This window comes from Gossypium hirsutum, chromosome A01, assembly GCF_007990345.1.
Source record: "Gossypium hirsutum isolate 1008001.06 chromosome A01, Gossypium_hirsutum_v2.1, whole genome shotgun sequence".
Classification (NCBI taxonomy): domain Eukaryota; kingdom Viridiplantae; phylum Streptophyta; class Magnoliopsida; order Malvales; family Malvaceae; genus Gossypium; species Gossypium hirsutum.
Window position 1 is genome coordinate 2,440,887 of NC_053424.1, and position 23,298 is coordinate 2,464,184.

General features: G+C 29.8%; 2 protein-coding genes and 2 long non-coding RNA genes across 9 annotated transcripts; 2 read left to right on the forward strand and 2 right to left on the reverse strand.

Annotated features, from left to right (window-relative positions):
• Positions 1 to 1,097: 1,097 nt before the first annotated feature.
• Positions 1,098 to 6,572, reverse strand: LOC121232271 (uncharacterized). 5 transcript variants are annotated; one of them, XR_005930634.1, is made up of 4 exons: positions 3,086 to 5,517; positions 2,120 to 2,229; positions 1,343 to 1,588; positions 1,098 to 1,239 (listed from the first exon to the last, which is right to left on the reverse strand). It is a non-coding gene; the product is annotated as an uncharacterized lncRNA (long non-coding RNA). The 5 variants fall into 5 exon arrangements; XR_005930631.1 differs by having other exon boundaries at positions 1,098 to 1,588; positions 2,169 to 2,229; XR_005930632.1 differs by having other exon boundaries at positions 1,098 to 1,588.
• LOC121232267 (uncharacterized) lies at positions 5,875 to 6,432 on the forward strand. Its single transcript, XR_005930626.1, has 2 exons — positions 5,875 to 5,995; positions 6,201 to 6,432. It is a non-coding gene; the product is annotated as an uncharacterized lncRNA (long non-coding RNA).
• Positions 6,573 to 12,883: 6,311 nt separating the features above from the next.
• LOC121232273 (tuberculostearic acid methyltransferase UfaA1) lies at positions 12,884 to 21,062 on the forward strand. Of its 2 annotated transcripts, XM_041117954.1 has the most exons (25): positions 12,884 to 13,061; positions 13,179 to 13,377; positions 15,801 to 16,021; positions 16,104 to 16,209; positions 16,299 to 16,400; positions 16,550 to 16,606; positions 16,696 to 16,774; positions 16,890 to 17,037; positions 17,192 to 17,315; positions 17,475 to 17,643; positions 17,894 to 17,922; positions 18,051 to 18,199; positions 18,289 to 18,391; positions 18,497 to 18,592; positions 18,684 to 18,736; positions 18,833 to 18,956; positions 19,184 to 19,246; positions 19,371 to 19,430; positions 19,519 to 19,680; positions 19,791 to 19,864; positions 19,948 to 20,041; positions 20,184 to 20,320; positions 20,408 to 20,488; positions 20,576 to 20,681; positions 20,768 to 21,062. In XM_041117954.1, the coding sequence occupies exons 2-25, from the start codon at positions 13,204 to 13,206 to the stop codon at positions 20,852 to 20,854; spliced, it is 2,598 nt and encodes an 865-aa protein (XP_040973888.1). In that variant the 5' UTR covers positions 12,884 to 13,061; positions 13,179 to 13,203; the 3' UTR covers positions 20,855 to 21,062. The 2 variants fall into 2 exon arrangements, with proteins under 2 accessions (XP_040973888.1, XP_040973892.1); XM_041117958.1 differs by lacking the exons at positions 12,884 to 13,061; positions 13,179 to 13,377; positions 15,801 to 16,021; ... (4 more) ...; positions 17,192 to 17,315; positions 17,475 to 17,643.
• Positions 21,063 to 22,038: 976 nt separating this feature from the next.
• Positions 22,039 to 22,908, reverse strand: LOC107936105 (uncharacterized). Its single transcript, XM_016868766.2, has one exon. It carries the CDS (start codon positions 22,906 to 22,908, stop codon positions 22,039 to 22,041), a length of 870 nt encoding a protein of 289 aa, XP_016724255.2.
• Positions 22,909 to 23,298: the final 390 nt, after the last annotated feature.

Here is a 23,298-nt window from a genome sequence, read left to right on the forward strand (position 1 = left end):
TTAATTTATTGCTTTTTATGTTGTTTCCCGCCAAAAAAAAGTGAGAAATAACACATTAGACATGAATCACGTTGTATGTATTATTTGGACAAAAAGTAAGAGAATTTAATGAACAAAATTGGCAAGTTGATATTTTCATTTAAATTTCCCATAAATTGGGAAAAATCCCAATCTACAAATTTCATATATTTAACTCTGTTGGAATTCTAGATTTTTTTTTCTTTGATATATTTAATGATAGATTTTAAGTATACAAAATGATAAATTTAACCTTAAATATTTATATATTTTTTATTAATTTAATTTTTATAGTTAAATTTAATTTTTTAAAATATTAATTTTTTAACGATACTGATATGACGACTCACGTGGCAGGAACCTTATATACACGATGCTTTGCGCTTGTCCAAATATTTGTTATTAAGTGGAATCTAGAATAGATTTTAGGTAAAAAGTATGTTACTAACTACTACAAAGTCAAGAAAGTCACAAAGCATATAAGGAATGATGGATTATGTGTATTTATATTCTAGAAGGACTTAACACCTATTGAATATGCATGTTCAATTTCTAGACTTACAAAAATTCGAGGAAATTAATATCGGACAAAGAATTTGTGGAAGAATACCAATTAGATCGTCAGTATTTCATTCCAAAAATGGAAATCTAATGAAAGGATAAAAAAAGTTACAAAAATAACAGAGATTACATATGGGTTCTAATGAAATAGTCGATGAAATTAGAATAAGTCTTATTTAAATTGTAACAATTCTAGTGGAGTGGTAAAGAATGAATATTTTGCATTTGAGGATAATGCGACAACTGGTTTCATTAAGTTCTAGTGGTTAGGAAACTTTGTAAGTCGTGTAGAAAGATATAAGATATGAAATATGATTCATTTACTCCAATAACGCAGTGAGAGATTGTTAGGTTTTTTGCGCTCTAAGTATAGTAATTTCATCATATTTGATAAAGTGTTAAAATTGTCAAATTAATTATTCATGGAAATATACGAATGTCATTCCTTATCATTATTATAGGTGTCATCAATGGTTTTGCATGTAAAGCAAAAGGTTAAACAAATATTGACCCATTGATTATCTAAGGCTTAATTAATATTAATAGGTAATCTGAATGGTTTGTAGTCCATAGGATTAGATTAAACAAATGGCTCATGTTGTAACACCCTTTGCCTGACCCGATCGCCGAGCTTGAGCTACAGAATGCTACTCTAGTTACCTGAGCATTAACCATTAAATAAACATACAATTCATGATATTATACACTTAGATACAAGCAAGCCAGGTATATGATTCAATATATAACTAATTTCGGGACTTACATAGGCTTAAGAATACTCTTATATTAGTCCACTCTTGAATTAGGACCAAATTGTAAGATTTCAAAATGTTTGGATCGACATCGCGGCTTATTCATTTCCTCATCACGACATGGCCATCTCAGTATGTCACGTCGCATCAACATGTCTATGCTCGTCACGACGTCATTCTGTGATGGCAACGTTGCAACGTCAAAAGCTCGAGGTCACGAAATTATTCATGTTTTTGGCAAAATGCATATTTGGTACCTAATTCAAGAGTTGTAAACCATGTCTTTCTAAGTATTTAATCAATATTGTACAAAATAATTTATTAAACCATTCCAAACCATATCCAAGTACAAAAGCACCTAAATCAGCCATTCAAGATTATACTATCCAAACATTCACATTTCACCATTCAAGTTTATTTACTTCTCAAGTCAATTAGCCATATTTAGAGTACTATTATCTTCAATTCCTATCCTCAATATGCAATTTAAAGACTAAGTAATTTGCTAAACTTGATATGAACTAACCAAATCAATCACCAAACCATATAACATACCTAACATTCAATTCACTATTTACAAGTCATCAAGCATTCGAGCTACTTCAAATGGTCCAAATTCAAATCATAGCAAATCAATCATTCATGAATAAGATCATTACTTTCATAACATCATCTTAACCAAATTATGCCTCATTTGGTTTCATACCATAGGTCATAATCAAATCAATCATTATCATTGTTAACATGAGACTACCAAATTCCAAAATACCCAAATACATACTACGTACTTTTAAGTACATGTCACATAGTCTAGATTCAAAATGATTTTATAACTACCGTCTTGAGATAGTGTGTGCTCCTCTGCTGATCTGGCTCGACAGTTCTGCAAGGTTAAAATCTACAACGAAAGTAAACAACTAAGGTAAACATTAAGAATGCTTAGTAAGTTCAAATAAAAACTAAATCATACATTGATCATTAAGGCATAGTTAACTAATCTATTGGGCAACCAACTTAACTATCCTTGGCGCATTATGACATAACTATTCATATAACAACGTCAACAATTAAATGCATTAGTTACATTCTAGAATCATAAATAATATTACAATTTAAACAAAATCTTGTAACAATTCATAAATCAAGCATCACTAAATACCATTTCATTTCCATCCCATAATTTAATTACCATTTTCATTCAACTAAATATCGCTCGATAGAACTATAGTAAAACGGATTCGAATATACGGGAATAAGTTGCTCGCACGAGCTGACAGTATACCAGGGTTGCTCACACAAGCTAACATTATAATAGAGTTGCCCAAAAAAGCTGGTATTATATCGAGGTTACCTGTTCGGGCTAGACCTATTATACGTCTAACTCAAGAATCTACAACAGACGCTAGATCTCGCAATAACATGTAAAATCCTTGATCAATCACATATATAACCCTAATGAGATGTCATACGTATCCTAATATTTTACTAAGTTCACTCGAGCATCATTTCTATATAAATGTCAATATAAATTCTTGTACATAATTTAATTTTTCATTTTCAAGTCATGCAATCAATCAATAATCATATTTACGTATTGTATTGTTTCCATAAAACTGATATTTACACGAATTTACAATTCAGTCTATTTCGAGACATATATGCCAAATTCAATAATTCTACTCAATTCTAATATATAAATATAAATTCAAATATAATTCATACATAGAATAAATAGAGTGGTATATGGAACTTACCTCTTTAAAATATGTAAAGCAGATACTTCAAGGGCTAATCGGTAATGTTAGCTTTCCCCCGATCAACTCAACTTTGACCAGATTCTTGATCTAAACAATTATTTTATATAACCAATCAATAACAAATATTCTCATTATATGCTATGATACGTACGAATATATATGAACTCAACTTTTTTATGTCCATATAATTTATTCAATTTAGTTTTTAAACTCGAGATAATTATAATTTTCAATTCCAAACCTCGAATTAAAATCCGATTTAAATTATTCTCACTAGGGACTTTAAACTTTCTATTTCTAAAATAATTTTGTAACAAGTTTTACATTTATTCAAATTGGTCTCTAACGTAACAAAGTTAACAATAAGCTAATTTAACTTTACAATCTAGTCCATTCCATATTCTGAAAGACAACTGTCGAAACCATCTTTCAAAATTTTAAATTTAATGAAAAACGGGGAATCAAATTTTTTGAAAAACGGAACGTGGAGTCGCCACCAATCTTTTATTTAGGTGTGATTGGGTCACCTGATAAAACACTTTGTTTTATTAAAAACGATTTTGGCCTACGTAAATATGAGAAAACGGGTTCGGGAGTCGGTTACGTATGAGGAAGGATTAGCACCCTCATTACGCCCAAAATTGGTATCAAATCGATTAGATACTGTCCTTATGTCTAAAAATTTTAAAAATGTTTTTTGAAATGAGATTCTTTTTAATAACGTTTGAATAACCCGAATTGATTGCCAAAAATCTTCTTGTTTCGACTGCCGAAAGTTTATAATTAGAAAATTACAAAAGGATGCTCAACTATTTAGTCCAACGAAAAATCGAAACCCAATACAGTAGGGCACGATTCCTCGAATTTCAAAACATTAAACATTGCCTCGCCTTAGAAAACACGAGTGAAATTCTGAAGGGATACTTGATTATTTTGAACAAACGGGAGATTGCAACCCAGCACGATAGGGCACTATTCCCCGAATTGCCAAACATCGAACATTTCTTTCGTTTTAAATAGTTTTTAGAAAACGTGAGTGAAATTCCGAAGGAATCTTCGATTGTTTTGAACAAACGAAAAAGCGCAACCCAGCACGATAAGGCACGATTCTCAAATCGCCAAACATCGAACATTTCCTTCGTTTCAAAGATTTTTTAGGAACCATGAGTGAAATTCTAAAGGGACGTTCGATTATTTTGAGCAAACGAGAAATTGCAACCCAGCACGATAGGGCACTATTCCGCGGATTGCCAAACATCGAACATCGCCTTCGTTTTGAAAGGTTTTTAAATGAATAATTATAAAACTAGCTTAAAACGCCTTAATAAGACGAAATTAATCATAAAAATTTGGATTTTATAGAACCATATTTCATAAGCCAAGTGGAAAACGATGATATGGGAAATAATATGAAAACTAAAACAACACATAACATACAAAACAATATGGAAACAATTTGAAAACTATTTAACATGAAAAGTTACAAATGAACAACATATGACAGGGTTTGAAATGATTTGCATATATAAAAATAAAACTAATAAATAATATTGAAATAAACATTGTGAAAGAAGAAATTTGGAGCAAATAACATACACAAATATTTTAAAAACAAAGTATATCTATTTAAAGGTGATGATATATATACAATAATAAAAATCAATGTAAACAATATATAATGAAGATATGATAAAAATAAAGAATAAACAATATGCATGACAGAATAACAAATCAATATATAATAAAACGATATATACATGGCAAATTAATATAAACAAATCTTCGAATGATAATAAATGGATTTAAAATAAATGAAGAAAAAGAATTTTGAAACCAATACATGTATATAATTTTAACCTAAAAACTTTTAAAACTAGGCAACACATGAGAGAATTTGAAGTAAAGTATATAATGAGGATAAGTAATAATCTGTGGAGGAGCTCTAAAATAAATATTACATGAAAAGAAATATGAAATACCGAAAAAATCTAAACAAAATATATTGCCTTAAAATTGATAACACATAAGATAAAAGCTTAATAGAATTAATACATATATAAAAGTGATAGATGATGATGTAAAAAAAAACAAAATAAAATCTCTAAAAGAGATAAATTGTGTATAAACAAATTTTATATATATATACATATATGTACCTAAATAAATTAAAAAAAAAGAGAAATATGTACATAAAATAATATGAAATCGACAACATATTTATATGAAAAATAATGCATAACATAATAACATATGAAATTATTTAAAATAAATATTAAATAAATTTTGAAAACCCAAAGAAATCTTAATATATATATAGAAGAGATCACAAACTAAACAATATAATAATTTTAAAACAATGAAGAATAATATGTTTTAAAATATATATATATAAAAGAAATATCATTAAACTAAATAAACTCAATTGAAACAAAAATAAGTTAAGAGAACAATTTATAAATAAATACAATTATTAAAACAGAATTGAGGACCATAATTAAACGCGCCCAAACAAACAGGGATTGAAATCGCAAATGTCCCAAGTCCCCCAAAACGAAGTGCTGAGGCACGGACCAAAGTGCAAACGCGCGCAAATCATAGGGACAAATTAAAAATAAAGCAAATTAAAATTAGGGCCCGATCGGATGGTAGCATGAAAAGGGAAGGACGAATCATGTAATTATCCCTCTTTTAAACAAAGGCGAGGATCCGACTATGGGTCGGGTCAACGCGCGGGTTCCACGACACATTAAATGACGTCGTTTGGCTTGTGCATAAGAAACCCCAAATGCATTTGTCCCCAAATCGAATAGAACAGAAGGGATTTCTCCCTTCCTTCCTTGCTAGGGAGCAAATGGATCAACCCCGCCGCTAATCCATCTCGAACGCGAATAACAGTGGCCGGAGAAGGTACTCTCAACCCTTTTCGCTCTCTTTCCCCCCCCTTTTTTCGTATGTTTGCCGGATTGATTCAAAGTAAAGGAAGAAAAATGAAATAATCACCCTTGATAATCTCTGAGTATATCTCTTTTTTTTTGTAAACTGCTTTTGAACTGATTTCTATTTTTTCAATATGCGTGTGCTCCCCCTTTGGTCGGCTCGTGGGTTTCACCAGCGCATAATGCGCCTCCACCACCGTCGCGGTTTCAACCAGAGCCAAAAGGATCTGTCAACCTTCGACCGGTTGAGCCAACGTCGACTAAATCGACACAAAAACAGTAAATAAATTCTCTTTTTTAGATTCATCGAATCGATTCAAAAATAAAGTAAAAAAGAATAAGAACTGAGAAAAAGCTCCAAATCACCTTTGGTAAACTGTTTTTGAATTGATTTCCTCTTTTTTTCAATCGGTCCTCTTTTTTCAATCGGGCCCCCTTAACAATTTTTTATTGCTTTTTATATAACCAAAACGAAAAGAAATCAAACTTGGAACTCAAGGATAAAAACACTAACATTTAACTATCTAGCCAAAGCTGAAAGTGTACATAATTAGAAGCATTTGCCTATCATATCTATTAAAAACACGTTCAACTAGACTTGTTTTCTTAAAATCCTGATAAATTTCACAAAAACCAACTTAATCCGATAATTATGGTTAAAAATCTAATATTTTTGAATTATTCACCCTAAAACCTATTAAAAATAATTCACATCAATTAAATCCTTCCATCTACCTCGTTCAATAGAGGCAGCACACCATGGGCAAAGTGTCATTGGCTGTTGGTCAAATTACATTTTAGATCCTTAACTTTATAAAATTATATAAAAAATAGTACTAAAATCTAGCCAATAAAATCTTCATACGATTGACAAAATCAGGGGTCCAAAATTCGAGACTTATTATATATAATTATATATTTTGTCTTCTTATAAATATAATATCATTTATGATCCTTTACATGAAATCGGTTAATTTGGATCTGATACAATTATTTAACGATTAAATAAATAAAACTTTTTTTAAGTATATTTTAAAAGCTTAATTAAAATATTTTGGTAATAAAAAATAATAATTTAGATTTCAAACCATAGTAATTTAAGAGGTTAGGTGGAATATTAAATCGTGAAGTAATAGTATCAGAAAAAAATATCATATCATATCATATATATATAATATGTATATTGTACTGTGTTTGTCTTTTCTGTGTTCTCCAACCCCCATTCAATAATGGTGTCTCAGCTGCCATCACTTTCAAACCGATTTCAGGGCTTGTAACACGTATGGTTCTGCTAATATAACTTATTTCATATGTAAGGGTAATTAAATAATTTTTTACGTAAATTTATGTTCGATTGATTGGTGACACTAACTAATAATAGTATAGATTATTACTTCTTATACTATCTCACGTGACACGAACAAAAGTATCCTTGTAAGGATATTTCAGATGTGCAAGGGTAATTTAATAATTTTTCAACCAAAATTAGTTTTAAATTGACTCTTGACACCAACTAATATTATTATTGCTTATTTTGTCTCATGGCACCAACGAAAGTACTATTATAAGAATATTACTTAGATCAAATATGTAAGGATAGTTTAGGAATTTTCCAACCAAGTTAGGCGTAATTTAGTTGTGTTTTTGAAAAGTACTTTTAAAATGTACTGTCAAAAAATATATTTGAGAAAATAAATGTCTACTTTAGACATGATTTTATAAAGTTACACATATGCATTTAAATAATGTTCAAATTAGTTAATATTATAAAAAAAATTACTATAATTTGTTGTTAATATTTTAATATATGAAATATAAATTTTGAATATTTTTTAAGCAACTAATATTAATTATTTATAAAATTTAATTCGAATATATAAATTATATCTTAAATATTAAAATATAATCAATAAAAATTTAGATATATAACATTATATATTTCAATAAGAAAATAATTACATACCTAATATAAATATTATATAAAATATCTTATAAGGGTTAAAATTATCCTTTGATCCTAAAAACTTTTTTGTCAAAAGTAAAAGCTAAACAAAAGCATTGATTTTTTTTGAGACAAAAGTATTCCTAGACAAATTGTTTTTTGCTTTAGAGAAAAAACTGTTTCTCCTAAGCCAAAAATTGGCCCAAAAGCATTTTCTTTAAAAAGCTGAAACTTTTAGGTAAAAAAAACACTTTTGATAAATATTCTTAAATTAGGTCATGTATTGCTTATGGTTCCGAAAGCGTTTTTCAAAGGTAATGCTAAACTAATTCTAAAAGACCGATTAACCCGTGACACCAATTAATAATTCTGTAGATCACTATTGCTTATACTATATCGTGACATTAAGTACCGTTGTTATAAGAATATAACTTATTTCAGATACGTAAAAATAATTTAATAATACTTTATTTCAGTTAATGTAGAGATGAGACGCGACACCAATTAATAATATTATAAATTTCACGTGATTACTGACGCTTGGGTACAGTACATTTTGGTTTCATCTCTCTCATAATAATAATAATAATAATCCCATCCGCATCTCAATGGAATCTTTAAATGATTTTCTTTTCTATTTTTTATTCAATAAATTTCCCATTTTCCATGAGACGTTAATGACACATTTGAACATTAATCAATAATGGAAGGGAAAAGTATCATGTATTTTGTTTAGGGGTTAATTCCATCAAGTGTGTGCGAAATTTTATTCAAATTTTAAATTAGTCCTTAATTTTCATAAATTTCTAAATCAATTTATTAACCTTGTTGTTAAATGTTAAATAATATATGACATTTAATGTATTCGGAGGTGAAGTTAGAAAATATTTTTAGGGGGTAAATTTAAAATTTTTATTATTTTTAAGAGGGGTAAAGTATAATTTTACCTTTGTAAAAAAATATTTTAAGAATGTATTTAAAACATGTGAGTCAGATTGTAATTAGGTGTACCTACTAGGCAGAACGTAAGAGGCAAAATTTTGGAAAATTATCATTAACTCTACAATTTTTTGAAAATTTTACTTGAGCTCCAATTCTTTTAGAAATTATAATTGATGCCTACAAAAGTTTTAAAAAATTTAATTTAACCCTCTAAATTTTTTATAAGTTATAGTTGCTTTTCTCAAATTTTTTGAAAAAAATTTAATTAGACCTTTCAATTTTTATTTTTATTTTTTAAAAATTTTAGTTAAGCTCCTCAAAACTTGACGCCACGCTCTGTCACTGGTACTATCACATATATAACTTGAATTAGGGGTGAAGTTAGAAATTTTGCGTTAAGGTTGTGTTAAAATAAATTGAATTATTAGTTTTTAAACAAGTCCAAAAATGAAACATTATCATTTAATCAAGAGGCTAAAATGACTTTAAATGATTTTTTTTAGAGGGTTCAAGATCGGAATTTTTCCATTTTTCAACCGGGGGAGGCACTTTGTTTGAATATGACGTGTTAAAAACTGTCAATTGAATTTAAGAATATTTTTTTAACATGTTAGATCCAAGCTATTATTTTAATAGGTACACATGTATTTATAATTAAATTTACGTATTTTAAATATTTTTACATATAATTTGCGCTGACATTTAACAGACAAGCTAATAGGTAAAATGATGAAAAATATGATTAATACGATACTGATAATTTGAATATTCAATTAAAACGTTTCGAACTTTAGGGACTAATTTAGAACAATATCATAATATAAATACGATTAATGCAATTAACCTTATTTAAAAGAAAGTGTTCTTTGAAGAAGATTGATTGATTTGGAATCATGTGTTTTGTTCCCCCAATAATTATCCCAAAGTGCATGCCACGGTTGCATTGATAATTACGGAAATTATTATTTTAAAGTAAATTTAACCTTTTTTTCTTATGATTACACGTTTGCAATTAAAATGTTTAAAAATGGAGATTTATATTTAAAAATTTTTGAGATTTGTCAATTAAGTCTTAGCTTGATTAGTATGAGTATTCTTGTTAATACAGGAGAACGTGGGTTCGAGTGTGCTAAAGCATACATCCTCCTATTTATGAGTTGGGGATGGACTATTAGTAGTTTTAGACATTGTGCCCAAAAAAAAAAGATATAGTTAGAATTTATAAAAGATTGTTCAAAAAAATTTCGAGATTTTAAAAAGATATATATTAAAAATAAATTTTATTTCATAGGCTTAATATATCATTTGGTATTTAAGTTTGACACATTTTTCTAATGTAGTGTATGTATTAATTTATCAATCTAATTTAATACTTGTATTTGACAGAAGTTATATATTTTGGTACCCAAAGGAATTTTTTACCTAAATATTTTTTAAAAAAATTAAATACTGAAATAGGTTGTTAGCTGAATTATATACGAAAAAGGTATTTTTTTTGGGTCACGTCTATCTGACAGGCGCAACCAACTTTTTTTTATATTAAAACTTTTTTTTAAATTATTATTTTATTGGTGCAGCCTGCTTGTATTTTTTTTTCCGGATTAGTATATGACCCGTGTAGAGATACAAAAATGGTATACAAAAATGGCAATTTATAATAGATTACTAACAAAATATTTAATAAAATAATTTTACATTACTAAAAACTCACCAAATACTAAACTGAACACAACAATTTATAACATTATCCTAAATTACTATTAAATTAATTTTAAAATAATTACAAACACAACAATTTATAACATAATCCTAAATTACTAACAAATTAATTTTAAAATAATTATAAAAAAATTACATTTATACAAAATATTAACTCAAAACCATAGACACTAAACATAAACAATTTATAAATAATAGTTAAAAAAATATTTTTGTGCGGGGCAGAGGAGGGGGAGGTAGTCATGGCTACCTGAGCGACTTGTCTCGGGTATTTTTACCCGTATTTTGACATGTTGATTGTATTTTAACCTTATATATATTTAAATATTTTTTAATAAAAATAAAATAATAATATTTTACTTGAAGTGAAAAAAAATATTTTAATATAAAAAAAAGTTGTTGCGCCTATCAGATTGGCGCAACCCAAAAAAACATACAATTTTTGTATATAATTCAGTTGACAACCTATTTCAGTATTTAAATTTTTTAAATTATTTAGATAAAAAACCAAATCCAAAAGTAACGGTGTTAATTCTTTACTGTTGAATTAAGAGGGCCAAGACTAGAAAAACACATACATGTGATAAAATTTGAACCTAAAACTACGGGTCTGTTTGATTGCCAGTAAAATATTTTCCGTAAAATGATTTTTGGAAAATGTTTTACTTTTCTGTAAAATGATTTACTGGAAAATATTTTCTGGTGTTTGATTGAATCTGTGTAAAATATTTTCGGCTGTTTGGCAGATTTCCTGGAAATATTTTTCGAAAAAATTGTTTTTACATATATTGATATATATTAATAAATTTTTATATTTTAAATTATTTTTACATATATTGCAATGATTTATTTATAATAATACTCAATTATTAAGCCACAATATTAATCGTTATAAATTGAAAAAAATTAATATCAAATAAATTATTTGTAATTGTGTTAAAAAAAGTATTGAATAATTAAAAAAATAAGTTACTGAAAAATCGATAAATAGAAGCAATTTTCTACCGGAAATGAAGGAAGGAATGAAGGAGGCGAAAGAGAGGAGAGCACGGAAAATGTCTTACGGAAATTGAAAGGGTAAGACATTTTCCCTAAAATATAACCCATTTTCCCTTGTTTTGGAGTTCATTTTCCAAATGGAAAATGTTTTCCGCCAATCAAACGCTGGAAAAGTTAGAAATGATTTTCCGGAAAATCAATTTCTTCAATCAAACAGACCCTACATAACATCGTTTATCGCATTGGTTGTTTGTGTGCATTAATATTATAATATTTTTTAAAATTACTTAATGATTTGAAAAATATATGATTTCACTTTAATCAATGCTATTAAATGTGTTTTTACTTAAAATATATTTAAGTTTAAAATAATTTTAATATTATCGATATTAATAAGGTGACAGATCATATTTTGAAAGAAACTCGAGGCGAAATGGAACAATTAATTATTCATAAAGAACCATTAGGTATTACGAGAGATTTATTGAATGATGATATCTATCACGCTACCTATCCATTACTTGAGGAAGATTATTTTCGTGACAAATGACAGTTTATAAACTATGCCACATAGAAAATTTTTTTTTGTCGAAACCAAGGTGTCCACTGCCGATAACAGTGACTAATCTTCTCATCACGGATGCTTCCCAAAGAGGTAAACGACTAGCAATAAAATGTGTTCCATTCCAATGAGTAGAAATTTCTTTTCTTTTTGGAACCTTATAATGCTATAGTATATATATAATTGTCTTCACCCACACAGTGAATATACTATAATCTAGTTTTCTTATTACGACTCTACTTATGCGGTAAAAAAAATATAAAAGCTATCAATATCTTTAACAATAAGATTGAGATTTTGAGAATTTTAAGAACTCAAGTTCGAAGTTTCATATCACGCGCGGATTTTCAATTCAATTTTTTTTAATTAAATCTCGTATGCTTAAGAGAACTACATACTTAGATGAAACTAACTGATAATAAAATATTAAATATGTACAATATTAAAATGAAAAAATGAATTAAATTGTAAGAAAAATGAAATTAAAATACGAAGAGACTTTTTTTTTTAAATTTCTCTAAACCAATTGGTAATCGATTGACTCGTAACACTAACTTAATCAAAAAATACTCTATTTAAATTTATTCTCGTATAAGTTGAAATATATTATGATTTTGAAGCACATGTGCATTGTAAGGGTATGGGGTTTTAATTATAATTTGTGATTATTTTATAAATATCATTTTCAGAAAATTTTAAAACATAATATTAAAATAATCGTTCTCGATTTCCAATTTTTAACATTTTTCTTATATATATATTATATATCACCATCGGGAAAGCAATTTCGAATCAATTGAGCACTATAATGCACTGCAACTGCTAGTGTTGAATTTTAAGTGAAATTTTCAAAGCATTACTTCTTCGTAAAACGTAGGTTTCAACTTCTTTCAAGCCTTTCATCAAACATGGCATCTACATTTTAGTTTACCACTTTCTTTCTGACGATAAATGATGATTTGGGTTGGGTTTTTTTGGACGTAAACGCAGGTAAAGCAGTGTAACGGCGGCAGTGATGGGAGTGGCGGTGATCGGAGGTGGGATAAAAGGGTTGGTTTCGGCCTACGTACTGGTCAAAGCCGGCGTGGACGTGGTGGTTTACGAGAAAGAAGAGCAATTAGGCGGCCATGCAAAGACTGTTAAGTTCGATGCCGTTGATTTAGACCTTGGCTTTTTGTTTCTCAATCCAGTAAGGCTTTTTTCTTTGTTTTTAATTATTATTATTTTGCATTTTTTTTAAAAATAAGCTTATTATTAAACCAAGTATATATATAATTAGTTAAAATAAATCATATTATTGCGATAGTATTTTTATATTTTAATATCATCGAGTTTAGTATAACGTGTTAATCGGATATTTATTTGTATATTTTTAACTGTAACATTACTCTTAATTAAGTAATTGGTTCAGTTGATGTTTTTTTTGTATATTTTTAACTGTAACATCACTCTTAATTAAGTAATTGGTTCAGTTGATGTTTTTTTGTAACTGAATCACTCAAACTGTCGGTTTTTTATCCGATTGATTAGTTTAGTTTAATTAAATAAAATACTAAATATTATAAAAATAAAAAAAATTCTAATTCGACCGGTTAAACAGTCAATTTAATCAATTTCTCAATCTGATTCTATCGATTTATAGATCTAACTGATTTAACTTTTTTCTCTAAGTCATACTATCGGTTTGGTCTGATCCGGATCTATCAACCTTGGGTTACTAATAACCATTTTCTCTTATTAAAAAAAAACCTACATAAAATCGTACTAAAAAAAGGAAACACAAGCTTTGCCTAAAGTACACTCGAAAGTTACAACTTTTTTATTTTAAAAAAGTTGCAATTATATTGCATGCACTTATAAATTATGTTATTAGCCCTGTGTTTTAAAAAGTTATGAATTTAATCAATGTATTTTTTTAAAATTTAAAATTTCAATACTCACTAAATGATAATCATTAAATTTATTAAATTATGTTATTTCAAAAATTTAATGCATTAAACATATTATCATATATGTAATATTATGTCTGCTTATTATTTTTACATATTACTCACTAAAAGCTTGATTAATAGATTAACGACTGTCATTTGTGTCAATACTGAAATTTTAAAATTTGAAAAGTATAAGGACTTAGAGCCAGTTTAGCATTACTTATAATAAACACTTTTGGGACAAAAAAAACACTTTTGAGATAAAAACATTGTTAAATAAGACGCTTTTGAGCTTTTGCTCACAAGCGTTTTTGGGACAAAAAAAGTAATTTTTTAACCAAAAGCAAAAACATAAAATTTTAGGTTTTGCTCACAAGTGCCTTTTGGCCCAGAAATACTTTTTGAGAAGTAATGTTAAATTAAGTCTTAGAATGATCTAATTAGATAATATAAATTAAATCTACAATTGTACATATAGGACAAGACTGGTAATTAAATTTAACCTAATGGATTAACAACTAGTGTTTAGATGAGAACCAAAATTTTAAATTTTGAAAAGTATAATAACTAAAATTTATCAAAATAAAATATTAAAATTAAATTTACAATTTTAATAAAGTGTAAGGATTAATAGCAGAATTTTACATACATGCACACCCTTACCTTAGTACTAAAACATTTAAGTATGATTTGATTGGTCTGTCACTTGTCTGTCGGTGTGGGATTAGGATCTTTGTACTTTTAATATTACTGCACAAACAGTTTCACCCACGTCATTAGTGTTCATGGTATTCAATCACCTCTTACGAAAATTAAGTAAATATTTTTTCGTATTTAAAATAATCATTGAATATTATTTTTAAATTATAAATATGTTTTAAATACGTGATTTTATATGTATATGTGTACGTGATAAAATTGTTAGTATGTATAAAAAGTGAAAATATTTAAGAGATCCTTGTATTATTGGAACTGTTTTAAATTAGTCTATTTATATTATTAAACGGATTGGTTTAATCTTTATACTATTAAAAAAAATTAAATAAGGTCAAATTAAAATATAATTAATATTTACTGTTTCACAGAGTTCATTTTTTTAAAAATTTTTTTGGTTTTATAATAAAATATTTTATTTAAAATTAAATTACAATTGATAAAAAATAAATTTTTAAGACAAATTTTATATAAAATAATATTAACTCTATTTCAATTTAAACTCATATAATTTTTTTTAATAATATAGAAATTAAATTAATTAATTTAATAATAGAGGGACAATATCAGGTCTGTAACACCTTTGAGTTGAAATGTGGACCAACCTCATTAATTAAGTCAACGCTAACTGTTTTACTATAAATTTAATTATTTTACTATTAAATAAGTCTAAATTTTAACAAATTAATATAATTATTATTTAAAAATATATGATTTAATCCTTAAAAAATAATTTAAATAAGTATAAAAATTTTAAAAATATTTACTCTATTAAATAATATATAATATTATTTTAATCTATAAATGTTTACTCTAAATTTAGTCGTATTTAAATCTTTTTAATAGAATAATAATTTATTTAATAATTAAATGACTAATTTGATAATTTCGTAATTTATTTAATAATGTTTGTGGTATACGAAACACTGCATGAAATTTATTAATTGTATGAAAAAAAACATGACAGGCAAGATATGCAACACTGTTGGATATGTTCGACAGCCTTGATGTTGATGTAGAAACATCCGATGTTTCATTCTCTATAAGCCATGACAAAGGCAACAATGGCTATGAATGGTGCAGTCAATATGGATTTTCCAATTACTTTGCTCAAAAGAAGAAACTGTTGAACCCTTTCAATTGGCAAAACCTCAGAGAGATCATCAAATTCAGCAACGATGTCGAAAGGTTAGCTATTGCCTCTTCCAAGCTATCTTACATTATTACATGTTTTAACCAAATGAAACATTTTGGACATTGTGTGTTGCAGTTACCTTGGATCACTTGAGAACAACCCAGACATTGATCGTACTGAGACCTTGGGACAGTTTATAAAATCAAAGGGCTACTCTGAAAATTTTCAAAACACTTACCTGGTGAGCATTTTATCTCACTATTGAGTTTTTTTTTTATATATATATTACTTATGGGAATTAATCAATGGGAAATGTTGAAATTTGAGTAGGCTCCAATATGTGGTTCAATGTGGTCAAGCTCCAAGGAAGATGTTATGAGCTTTTCAGCTTTTTCCATCCTTTCATTTTGCCGTACTCATCATTTGTACCAGGTGCTTGATTATTTTCCTAAATGGATACTACTTAGTCTTTATATATGGCTATCATATTGTAGGCTTAATTTGCATTAGACTCTTCCTATATAAAACTCAATGTGTCGGTTTCGTTTGTTGATCTTTTTGTTTTCCTTTTCCATCTTCAGCAATTTGGGCAGCCACAGTGGTTGACTATCAAAGGGCACTCACATTTTGTTAAAAGGGTGAGCATTTTTCTAGTTTCCTAAACTCTCCACATACGGTTCTATTGATGTAAGCTAATTAAAAGTATAATCCAATTCAATGAAATCAGGTTAGTGAAGTGCTGGAGACTAAAGGTTGTCAATTTAAACTTGGTTGTGAAGTACAATCTGTTTTGCCTGCTGATAATGGTGAGTGCTTGCCTCGAAAATCATCCATCTTTCAATATTTACCAGGAAAAATATGACTTTTTCATATCAGATTTTACAGACCCCTGAGGATAGTTGTGTATAAATGGATTGACAGGTACCACCATGGTCTGTGGAGATGGTTTTCAAGAAACTTACAATGGATGCATAATGGCTGTTGATGCTCCCACTGCCCTAAAATTATTAGGAAATCAAGCAACATTTGAAGAAACAAGAGTACTGGGTGCTTTCCAATATGCTACCAGGTACTAAAATTTGTACTCCCTCGTTGATCTGTTTGCCTTCGAACGTCTCAAAATTAATATGCAAGTATAATCTAATCTATTTTGCACGTTCTTTAGTTTATTTAAAGTGAGCTACTAAAATTCATGAAATCTAATCAATTGTTTCTGTTGGCAGTGATATTTTCCTTCACCGGGATAGTACTTTAATGCCACAAAACAAATCAGCTTGGAGTGCATTGAATTTTCTCAATAGTAGCAAAAATAATGCATTCTTAACATACTGGCTCAATGCATTACAGGTATGTCAAAAAATTAAGTTTGCTAATATTGTCTAACATCTAGGGAAGCATAGAAGATTCTTGTCAGATACCATTTATTTCATCAGAATTACTAAAATACTTGGTTGTTTATCCAGTTATAACTTGAGTAATGCTGAGTGGTTCTTATTCTTTTTACAGTATATTGGGAAAACAAGTGAGCCATTTTTTGTGACTGTCAATCCAGACCATACCCCGAAGAATACCTTGCTTAAGTGGTCGACTGGCCATGCAATTCCCTCTGTTGCTGCATCAAAAGCTTCACTTGAGCTTGGTCAGATTCAGGGGAAGAGAGGAATCTGGTTCTGTGGTGAGATCCTCATGAAATTAGTTAACATTTTGGACCAAAATTTTGGGGAGAAGTAAATTATCAAGGGATGAAACTAGCTCTTTTAGTTCTCTTCCACTAGCTATAGATTTGTGAAGTATTATTGCTACTGTTATGGTGCTGTGCTTTTATATTTCTTGTGTTCTAAAACCTTCATTAGCTGTCATTATAAGATAATAAAGCACGATGTCAACTGCCTCTCGTCTGAGTATCTGTTTTACAATTATTTCAGGCTATGACTTCAATCAGGATGAACTAAAGGTACCTCTACCTAGTAATTTCTGCTTATTTTCAACTCTTAACAAGCAAGATAAATTCCTTTAGTTTAGGCTGCAATGAAAGTACAAGAATCCACAAAGCATGTTTCTAAGGTGCTCTTTTTTTCTCAGGCTGGTATGGATGCTGCACATGGTATCTTGGGAAAGCATTCTTCTGTTCTGCACAGTCCAAAGAATATGTCACCCTCTTTCATGGAAACAACGGCACGCCTCTTTGTTACTAAATTCTTTCAACAATATATATCTATGGGCTGCGTAACGTGAGTTCTTAAATATAATCACTCAATGTTAGTTCACTGCATGTTTTTCTACTTGAATTTGACACAATTGACCATGTGGCTATCATCAGTTTCTTAGAGGAAGGAGGCAGAATTTTCACTTTCAAAGGAAACATGGAAAAGTGTCCTCTTAAAACAGTTCTGAAAGTGCATAATCCTCAGTTTTACTGGAGGGTACACACCACACATTACTTAATTCTTAATTCAGTTGGATTACTTGTTAATATTAAACTCTATTGTCACCTTTGCTTATGAGCATTATATGTGCTTTCCCTCCAGATCATGAAAGAAGCTGATATAGGCCTTGCAGATGCATATATCCATGGAGATTTTTCTTTTCTTGATGAAACTGAAGGCCTTCTTAATCTTTTCCGGGTAAGAAAATGTTATCGAGATCTGTTCCTATACATACAATAGAAATTAGGTTTGTTATGATTTATCATAATCTTCATTGATAACTTTGCAGATTCTTGTTGCCAATAAAGAGAACTCAGCTGCCTCAGGATCGAATAAAAGAAGGTTCATTATAAGCTTGAAGAAGAATCTAGATTGCAATACTGGTAGAATCCATAAATAAAACCGGTTTATTAAGCATGGACATTTATTTGGTTGCAGGACTTGGTGGTCACCTGCTCTGTTAACAGCTAGTATATCATCTGCAAAGTATTTTGTGAAGCATCTCTTAAGACAAAATACTATTACACAAGCTCGTAGGAACATTTCTCGTCATTATGATCTGGTAAGTGATCATGACTCCAATACCGACATATTAGAACGACATAGAGTATTCAACCTCCAACATGTTATTTTTATTACACAGTTGCAAACTCTATCCGGATAACTCTTTGTTAAAGAACTATTTGTCTTTGTAATTCGGTGTTACCTAGTGCTACCAACAAAGAAGACTATTTGCAATAGGATTTATCGAATCAAAGCTAACTAATTCCCTGCTAATTGTGTTTGCAGAGTAATGAACTTTTCACTCTATACTTGGGTAAAATGATGCAATACTCTTCTGGAGTCTTTAGGGTCAGTATCCCAATTTCTATAATTTTTTTCTTTAAAGTGTATGAACAAAGGACTTGTTTTCCATGTCATGTTGGGATTTTATCCTTTTCGAGATTTGTGACACTAATATTAAGTTGCTTTACAGACGGGAGAAGAACATTTGGACGTTGCACAGCGTAGAAAAATCAGTTCTCTAATTGAGAAAGTGAGAATCCGAGATGATCTAATCCGCATTCTTCATTTTTTTTTTGCTACGATCATTTATTTGATTGTGTTGTTTTCTGTATATACAGGCAAGGATAGAGAAATGGCACGAAGTTCTCGACATTGGGTGCGGTTGGGGAAGTTTAGCTATTGAAACTGTGAAAAGAACAGGATGCAAATATACTGGCATCACTCTATCAGAACAGCAACTGAAATATGCTCAAGAAAAAGTGAAGGAAGCTGGACTCCAGGTATCCATGTCTGAAAATGGCTTCTGTCTGCAAACTTCTTGTTCTTTTAGACTTAGTGAAAAAACAATTTGCACCTTCTTTTCCCATAGTTAACAAGTTTTTATCATCAGGATAACATCAAAATACTTCTCTGTGACTATCGTCAGTTACCTAAGGAACACCAATTTGACAGAATCATATCTGTGTAAGTTATAAATTCCGTCAGTTAACTATAATTAATAGTGACATGTCATATAGTTTTTAATATTTTGCAATTATATCCTTTAGAGAGATGGTAGAACATGTTGGTGAAGAATATATTGAGGAGTTTTACAGATGCTGTGACCAATTACTGAAAGAAGATGGACTTTTTGTTCTTCAGGTAATGTTAAAATGGTGAAAATAGTACTTTTGCCTTTGTATTAGCTTTTATAGTAACTTCAAAACTCCAATTATCTGTTCTTCATTGCTTTTTTTCCCATTAACGTCCAAGAGTGGTCTTCTTTTTTTGTATTTTTTTTCAGTTCATATCTATCCCAGAAGAGCTTTCCAAAGAAATCCAGCAAACAGCAGGTTTTCTAAAGGAATATATATTCCCCGGTGGAACCCTGCTTTCTTTGGATAGGAATTTATCAGCCATGGCTGCTGCAACAAGATTCAGGTAACATTCATTGTTGTTTAGACAAATCAGTGATGCTTTGTCCTTTGTTCTACAATACAAATTGACCAAGTATTATTATGAGTGCAGTGTGGAGCATGTGGAAAATATAGGAATGAGTTATTACCACACACTGAGATGGTGGAGAAAACTTTTCCTGGAAAACACAAGGTACCTACATATTGTGCCAATTTTGATTCGCATGAAAATCGAGTTTGGGGTTCAATGAAAACTAACATATTTTGTTTTCCTCTTCAGCAAAGTTCTAGCTCTGGGATTCGACGAGAAGTTCATGAGGACATGGGAATACTATTTCGATTACTGCGCTGCCGGTTTTAAGACAGGAACCCTTATAGATTACCAGGTAAAACTCCATACATGTCTGTTAATGCTATGTGAACCTAAGATGTTAAAGCTAAGATATTAATCCATTTGTGTATGTGATTGCAGGTTGTATTTTCGCGGGCCGGAAATTTCGGTACACTCGGAGATCCATACAAAGGTTTCCCTTCTGCATACTCCTTCATGGATGATTGAACAAAGTGTGGTTGAACATTGATCCAAAGAAGCAAACAAAATTATCACCACATGCCAGTGTTAAGAACAACCTATCTCCCTAGTCCCTACTTTTCTTTATTATGGCTATGTTTGCAATGCAAGAATAAGCAAACATTGTAATGTCAATAAAGTTTGCACTTTTGTAGACTGGATGGATGTTATCAATGAAGTACCTAGTTTATAAGTATTATTGCCTTGGTCACAACTTTTTGAGGTATAATTCATACCATACATGCATGCAAGCAATACATATATATATTACCTATATGAACATAACTCGTTGATACTAAGTACCAACAAGGAGCAAAAGATGATGGTAATGTGATCCGATTCCTTCGTGAAGGATGAAGAGCTGAATGGTAAGGCTGAAGGAGGTCGAGACGAGGAAGAAGGAAGAGAATCCCTTTCTCTCGTGTGCCTAGACTTATATAGTAGGTCATCCTTTGTCTCATCAATGCTTGTTTGGCATCTAATCACTAACCTTTGATCGATCCGCACACCTATACGGTCCACCATGTGGCACTGTGAGACAAAGGGATTCTCCAAGTCATTCTCCTCCTTCTTCCTCGTCTCGATGTTCTTCAGCCTCACCATTTGGCTCTCCACCCTACATCAGTGAACCAGACCACATCACCACCATCTTCTCCACTTTGTTGGGGGTAAAAGTGCCATGGAGGCCCTTCTATTATGAGCCAAATTATATTTTACCCCTCTATTGAAAAAAGTAGAAATGGATGAAAATTTTAATTGAAAGAATCAGGATTAATTTGCTCAATTTTGAGTAAAGAGGCCTTCTATTATGAGCCAGATTATATTTTACCCCTCTACTGAAAAAAGTAGAAATGGATGAAAATTTTAATTGAAAGAATCAGGATTAATTTGCTCAATTTTGAGTAAAGAGGCAAAATACAATCTAAGTCTACGGTACTTTTAGCCTTTGTTGGGGTACTTAGTATCAACATAGCTTAATAAAGAAAATTTCACTACAACAATAACAATAAGATCAAATCAACCAGAGAGGCAATCTAATTCCATAGTTAAGTAACGATTAACAAGTAAGAAAAATGTATGGTTATATAATCAAAATGGATAACTCTTCAAAGAGGTAATATATGTACTAAGACTAGTTGAGGGTTCAAAAAACATACACAAAATTACACATTTCACTCCATCTCAAGTTCATGAACAGGGCGCATCAATAAATTATCTGTAGATTCAAGCTGAGCCAACAATGGACCACTTGTGTCTTCACACCTCAAATTCTTAAAGCTTGACAAAATCCCAAACCCAACAAAACTGATAATCATAATCAAAATCCCATGAACAGCAAACAAAAGATTCACCAAAGCCACACCTCTCATAATATCATCTTCAAGCTCACAATGGACATCAGCATTAGGACTACGAGGCAAAACTTCCATTTTCTTACACCCTTCGAAAACAAAAGCATCAGTGTATAAACATAACCCAGTTTGTAATAACCAAGTCCCTTTAAAAACCAATCCAAAACACAACAAAAACTCAGCAAAAAAAGCAGTTTTTTTAACAGACAAAACCAAACAACACCCGGCACAAAGGAGGGTTAATTGAGCAAGCAAGTTATAAACGATAGTACCAAGACCAGTTATACCAACACCAATGAAATAATACTCAACAAGAAAAGCTATACAAGCGTAAAGAAAGATGAAACTTTCATTAAAAAGGAGATGATCAAGGGAATCATAAAGAACAAGGAAAATAATGAGTATCCAAAACAGAGAAAGGCTTGAAAATTGCTGGAAGAAGGAGAAACGATACGTGGAATGGCCTGAAAGTGATGAAAAAATGAAGATTTCGGCAAAAGAAGCAAGGGGAAGAGCAACGGCGAGGATGTAAAGATCTAAGTTTTTCCATTTGGGATTGGAGAAATACCATGGTTTTGATTTGAATAAAGATGGGTTTTTTAAGAAATGGGATGATGAACAAAGGAAACGTCGGATGCCAATTGGGGTAAAGAAGAGACTTGCTAACAAATGGGTTTCTAAAGAAGCCATTGTTGGATTTTGGAGTCGGGAATTGTTTTTTCTGCTTATTTTTGATGAATCGATGATGGTGGTGGGTTGCAATGGGAATGTTGTTCTTCTTGGTCGGATCGGTAGAGCTGACTTTTTCAATTTCAATTTTTATTTTTTGGGTATAATTCTGGTTCTAGTCCCTATTAGGTACCTGTAATTATAAATATGGATAAGTCTTTGTACTTTTTAAAATTTGGAGTTAAGTCCCTATATTTTATTTCCAGGAATTTAATCCATTACTTTTTCAGATTTCAAAATTCATGTCTAACTATTAACACTCTTAATTTTTTTATTAAATTCAAGTTAAATACAATGTTATTTTTTTAATTACATGGCTTTAAGTAAATTTTTCTATTTAAAAATATCACA

Excerpts from the sequence above, each read along its gene's own strand:
- LOC121232273 (XM_041117954.1), top strand. The coding sequence starts at position 13,204 with ATGGGAGTGGCGGTGATCGGAGGTGGGATAAAAGGGTTGGTTTCGGCC. Across the intron at positions 16,775-16,889 it reads TGTTTTGCCTGCTGATAATG|GTACCACCATGGTCTGTGGA; the intron begins GTGAGTGCTTGC and ends ATGGATTGACAG. Across the intron at positions 18,737-18,832 it reads TCAGGATCGAATAAAAGAAG|GACTTGGTGGTCACCTGCTC; the intron begins GTTCATTATAAG and ends ATTTGGTTGCAG.
- LOC107936105 (XM_016868766.2), bottom strand. The coding sequence starts at position 22,908 with ATGGCTTCTTTAGAAACCCATTTGTTAGCAAGTCTCTTCTTTACCCCA.